Raw genomic sequence first — 5,552 nt, 5'->3', positions numbered from 1 at the left:
GAGACACCTGGTGTTGGCGCCCCCAGCCCTCCTGGGCCGAAGGTCACCCATGGGGTCTCGTCCCCTAGATCAAGAAATATGAGAAGCTGGAGACGGAGGAGGAGCGCCTGGCCTGTAGCCGGGAGATCTTCGACACCTACATCATGAAGGAGCTGCTGGCCTGCTCACACGTGAGTGCCCCGGACCCGCCTGCTGGCCCAGGGCCGCCTGGGCGTGGGGAAGGGACGAAAGGACCCTGTGGAGAGTTCACAGCCACCTCTGTCTTCCCCAGCCCTTCTCGAAAAGTGCCACTGAGCATGTCCAGGGCCACCTGACGAAGAGGCAGGTGCCTCCGGATCTCTTCCAGGTGTGTGCTAAGCTTAGTCCCCAAGGCCTTCCAGCCCAGCCAGGGTCACCTCCGGCCGAGTCAGGGAGCCTGGTCAGCTCGCACTCTGGCGCGGTGACCGACCCCCATCTTCCTCCCTTAGCCATACATCGAAGAGATCTGTCAGAACCTCCGAGGAGATGTGTTCCAGAAATTCATCGAGAGGTGAGAGCTGGGTGCATGTGGGAGAGGAGGGGGAGGGGGAGGCTGCCCTGAGGAGGGGTGTGGATGGCGTGGAGGAGGGAAGCCACCCCGTATTAGGCCCCAGGCAGGGGGCACCTGTACCCGTCAACGCCTCAGTGCGGGAACTCTTGAAAGCTTGAGCAAGCTCAGTCACCGCCGCCTCTGTGCGCCTGCCCCGCCCTTCCCAGCGCTGGGCACCTCCAAGCCTGTCCGGGGCGATTGTCCAGGGAGCAAGGGTCCGCCTGTGCGCCTTTCCCGCTCATGGACTGTCAAGCGCCTTGCTGGGCCCATATGGGGTGAGAAGCATCGGGGTGGTGGTAGGGGAGTTCACAAGAGGACACACTGTCCCCCGCCCCTCACCGCCAGAGCCCACCTCGGGGGTTGTTTGATGCAAAGGACAGCTTTCTTAGGGTCCCAGCTCTTTAGCCGCGGAGTGGGGGCCTCGTGGCGAGTGACTGCTGCGTCACTGGCAGTGTGCAGGCGGCAGCGCGACGGGCATCGTCAGGATACGGTAGCAGGATATCTAGGTCAGGCTGGAGAACCTCCTTTCTAAGCTTATCTGATTGTAGCAGGAACCCAAAGACAAACTGCCAGGCTCTGCTCGGGCCTGCATTTGGGGTAGGGGCCCCACTCAGGACGGTACTATTCCTGGATGGTCCCGGAGGAGGACACTGAGGCTTGGGACTCCGGGAAGTGGCCGTGGGGTGGGGCAGACTTCTGCCAGCATCATCACACTTTCTGAGACTCGTCTGAGCCCAGATTCTTCTCTTACAGTGATAAATTCACACGATTTTGCCAGTGGAAGAATGTGGAGCTCAACATCCACGTGAGTGGGCTGGGTGGGAATGGGGAGCTATGCTCCCTGCTGCTGCTCCCCAGGGAGCTGGACCTTGGGCTTGGCCAGGGCCAGGGAGGTCAGGGGAGTCTGCCCCCAACCCTCAGCACAATGGCTATGGGGTCAGTGTCAGGATCTCCTTGGGGGTGGCTCAAGGCGAGTAAGCACGTGGCGAGGGCAGCCATGGGTAAGGGACCCAGGCCACCTGTGGTGACTCCCTGTGTTGCTGCCCCTGTAGCTGACCATGAACGACTTCAGCGTGCACCGCATCATTGGGCGAGGGGGCTTCGGCGAGGTGTATGGGTGCCGGAAGGCCGACACGGGCAAGATGTGAGCGCCTGCTCAGCGGGCATCGCCTGGGATTCCTGAGGGAAGGGAGGGCCCCGGAGGTGCCCTGAAGGCCTGGGCGTCCCTGGGAGAGCTGTGAGGGGGTCGGGGCCCCAGGAGCCAGGCGGCAGGGCCCTGAATGGCAGGTCTCTGCAGAGGGCCGCGTGCCTGCCGTTTGTTCATTAGAGGCCCCAACCCACCAGCATACATCGTCTGTATGCCCTTTCTCTGTCTCAGCATCATGCCTGCCGTTTGTTCATTAGAGGCCCCAACCCACCTGCACTTTCTCCTGCCCTTTCTCTGTCTCAGCATCGTAAGCTTGTCATGGTGTCTAGTTTTCCCCCAAAAGGGAGCTCCCCCTACCCCCGACCCAGGGCCCCCGAGCAGCCCTGGGCTCTGCACTGCAGGTGCCTGTGGACTGACGGACCGACTTCCCCAGGTACGCCATGAAGTGTCTGGACAAGAAGCGCATCAAGATGAAGCAGGGGGAGACCCTGGCCCTCAATGAGCGCATCATGCTGTCACTCGTCAGCACCGGGGTGAGCTGGGTGCGGCGGCCGGGTGGAGTGGCTGACCACTGGAGCAGCCTCGGGCTCTGGAACCTTGGGCAGCCTCTCCTGACCGCCCCCCACCCCTCCCTAGGACTGCCCGTTCATCGTCTGTATGTCATACGCCTTCCACACGCCAGACAAGCTCAGCTTTATCCTCGATCTCATGAACGGTGGGTGTGTGGCCCGGCCCCAGCTGGACCTCGGGGCTGGGTGCGGGGTCGGGGCAGAGAGCTGAGCGTCCCGTGGGGCTGCTTCCCTCAGGAGGGGACCTGCACTACCACCTGTCCCAGCACGGGGTCTTTTCCGAAGCCGATATGCGCTTCTACGCAGCCGAGATCATCTTGGGCCTAGAGCACATGCACAGCCGCTTCGTCGTCTACAGGGACCTGAAGGTGAGGCCCAACAGCCTGTCTCTTCTCTCAGCGCACCTGGCCCTGCAGGCCCACGGGATCGGTGTCCCCAGGACGGGGCTGGCTGGCTCTCGCTGCACCCTCCCTCCTACCCAGACATTTTCTGGAATCTGGCTGTGACTCGGGGGAGGTGATGAAGGCCCCGCTTGGGGCCTTGTCCCTGGATACCCATCACCCTCTAGAGTGAAGGCAGCAACCTAGCTGGCATCTTGCCTGGCTGGTCCCTATCCTGAGTCACCCCGGGGCCAGCTCATTGGGCTTCCTCCACAGCCGGCCAACATCCTCCTGGACGAGCATGGCCACGTGCGCATCTCAGACCTGGGCCTGGCCTGCGACTTCTCCAAGAAGAAGCCCCACGCCAGCGTGTGAGTGCCCCAGCCCCCACCCTTCCTTCCTAAACCCTCTGCCAAACCTGCTCATGGCCTCCTTGTTTCCACAGGGGCACCCATGGGTACATGGCCCCTGAGGTCCTGCAGAAGGGTGTGGCCTATGACAGCAGCGCCGACTGGTTCTCCCTGGGCTGCATGCTCTTTAAGCTGCTGCGGGGGTGAGTGGGCCGTTTCAAGCGGGCAGGTGGCCAGAGCAGAGCAGCTCTTCCTGGGTCTAGATTGGAGGCTGGTGCAGGAACCCACAGCTGCCTGGGCATTAGGAGTGGCACAGTCACTAGCTTGGGACAAGGATCATTGATGCTACCTGCCTCAGTTTCCCCATTCCTGTCCTCTGATCTTTGGCTTTGACCTCTCTTGCCTAGGCACAGCCCCTTCCGGCAGCACAAGACCAAAGACAAGCATGAGATCGACCGCATGACGTTGACCATGGTGAGTGCAGGGTTCCAGCCTAGGGATGCTGGGCGGAGCCTAGGGGGCCACGGTGAGGCTGGAGTCTCCCGTGGGCATCAGGGTCACAGACTCTTGGTTCTTACCAACCAAGCAGTGACCTCGGGTGGCTCATCCCTACTTTGGTCTCCTGTCCCATAGGTTCCCTACCTGTGTTGTCAGCATACATGCTTGCTGCGGGGGAGCTAGGAATCTGGGCCCTGTGTCTCCCTTTGCCAGGGGCCCAGAGACCCCCTGCCCCCACTTCGAGCAGTCTCAGGATCCCCAGAGCTGTGTTGGGGCCAGGGGTCCTTCTTTGGCCCCTGCCAGGAATCTGGGCCCTGTGTCTCCCTTTGCCAGGGGCCCGGAGACCCCCTCCCCCCACTTCGAGCAGTCTCAGGATCCCCAGAGCCAGGGGTCCTTCTTTGGCCCCTGCCACTGTCTCACTCCTTCCCGCAGGCCGTGGAGCTGCCCGACTCCTTCTCCCCCGAGCTCCGTTCCTTATTGGAGGGGCTGCTGCAGAGGGATGTCAACCGGAGACTGGGCTGCTTGGGCCGAGGGTGAGTGCCCAGGACCAGGGCCACTGTCCAAGGCTTTGCCTCCCACCCGGGCCCTGGGCACTCGGGCATGCTGCGGTGTCCAGGCCTCTGCAGTGGCCCGCTGGGCCAGCATGCCTGGGGCTCTGCCTGCACCTCTCTGAGGACAAGGGCTGTCCCATTACTAGAACCCCCTCCATGATCCCAGCCTCCTCTGAGATTGGGCACAGCCAGCCCCGTCCATTGTCCTCAGGGTGCAGTTGTTGGAGCTGGCCAGGGACTGGCTTCTGGAGGGGCCCTTGTAACAAAGATGGTATGTGATGATAATGATGACGACAGCAGTATTTTATGTTTATCAAACATTTACCAAGTGCCAGGCACAATGCTGCAAGAGTTACCGTGTTAAAACAACAGCTCTACAGCGTGGGAGCTGCTGTGATCCCCATTTTAGAGAGGAGGAAATGGGCTCAGCTTTAAGGAACTTGCCCAAGGTCACAGAGCCAGAAAGTGACTGAAGCAGGAGTTAGCTTGGGCCACCTGCCCCATGGCCCAGACTTAGCCCCAGCCCGGATGACCCGCATCTCCCCACAGGGCCCAGGAGGTGAAGGAGAGCCCCTTCTTCCACTCCCTGGACTGGCAGATGGTCTTCTTGCAGAAGGTAACGGTGGAGGCCGGGGCCGGCTGGGCGCCCTGCAGCCCCTGCACCATTCTGATGCCCAGCCCCCGTTCTGCCGCAGTACCCTCCGCCGCTGATCCCCCCACGAGGGGAGGTGAACGCCGCCGATGCTTTCGACATTGGCTCCTTTGATGAGGAGGACACGAAAGGAATCAAGGTACTGGGCCTGGCCTCCCTCACCTGAGCCCCGCCCAGGGGGCATCCTTGTCCCTTCTCTGCCTCTGTGAGACCCTGCACCAGCCCTGTCCGCTCCTCCTCCCCAAACATCCCAGGGCGGGGGCGAGGGGGAGGGTTAGACCAAACCACCTTGCCCTAGCCCTGGGGCTGGGCAGGCCTGTGGTGATGGATGGCCCTGCCCCACCCCCACGGTGCAGTTACTGGACAGCGACCAGGAGCTCTACCGCAACTTCCCCCTCACCATCTCCGAGCGGTGGCAGCAGGAGGTGGCAGAGACCGTCTTCGACACCATCAATGCCGAGACGGACCGACTAGAGACCCGCAAGAAAACCAAAAACAAGCAGCTGGGCCATGAGGAAGGTGAGGGTCCTCAGCTGCCGTGGGCGCCCACCGCCTGCTTTAAAGATGAGAAACAGGCTCTTGTCTCAGGGACCCGAGAGCAGCCGAACGAGAGCAGCGAACCGGGATTCACACCGGGGCGGGGCCTCTCTCGCTCTCTCGCGCAGACTACGCCCTGGGCAAGGACTGCATCATGCACGGCTACATGTCCAAGATGGGCAACCCCTTCCTGACCCAGTGGCAGCGGCGGTACTTCTACCTGTTCCCCAACCGGCTCGAGTGGCGGGGCGAGGGCGAGGCCCCGGTAAGGACCCGCGGGGCCGGGGCAGGGCCGGAGTG

At 62.4% G+C, this 5,552-nt stretch overlaps 1 protein-coding gene across 2 annotated transcripts in view; it reads left to right on the top strand.

The window, feature by feature from the left end:
* The window catches only part of GRK2 (G protein-coupled receptor kinase 2), a 20,517-nt gene that overhangs the window by 12,247 nt on the left and 2,718 nt on the right, over positions 1-5,552 (top strand). Inside the window, exons 3-18 of one of the 2 annotated variants that reach the window (XM_006911033.2) lie at positions 69-170; positions 272-346; positions 468-529; positions 1,322-1,373; positions 1,621-1,712; positions 2,149-2,248; positions 2,352-2,430; positions 2,522-2,652; positions 2,941-3,035; positions 3,110-3,217; positions 3,422-3,488; positions 3,945-4,045; positions 4,613-4,679; positions 4,759-4,854; positions 5,072-5,234; positions 5,381-5,517. In XM_006911033.2, coding sequence (XP_006911095.1) covers positions 69-170; positions 272-346; positions 468-529; positions 1,322-1,373; positions 1,621-1,712; positions 2,149-2,248; positions 2,352-2,430; positions 2,522-2,652; positions 2,941-3,035; positions 3,110-3,217; positions 3,422-3,488; positions 3,945-4,045; positions 4,613-4,679; positions 4,759-4,854; positions 5,072-5,234; positions 5,381-5,517 — 1,527 coding nt within the window. Of the gene's footprint in view, positions 1-47; positions 171-271; positions 347-467; positions 530-1,321; positions 1,374-1,620; positions 1,713-2,148; positions 2,249-2,351; positions 2,431-2,521; positions 2,653-2,940; positions 3,036-3,109; positions 3,218-3,421; positions 3,489-3,944; positions 4,046-4,612; positions 4,680-4,758; positions 4,855-5,071; positions 5,235-5,380; positions 5,518-5,552 lie in introns of those variants that run through there. The other variant, XM_025046228.1, reaches the window with a different exon arrangement.

This window comes from Pteropus alecto, unplaced genomic scaffold, assembly GCF_000325575.1.
Source record: "Pteropus alecto unplaced genomic scaffold, ASM32557v1 scaffold43, whole genome shotgun sequence".
Classification (NCBI taxonomy): domain Eukaryota; kingdom Metazoa; phylum Chordata; class Mammalia; order Chiroptera; family Pteropodidae; genus Pteropus; species Pteropus alecto.
The sequence above is the reverse complement of the archived record's forward strand: the minus strand, read 5'-3'. Positions and strand labels throughout refer to the sequence as shown.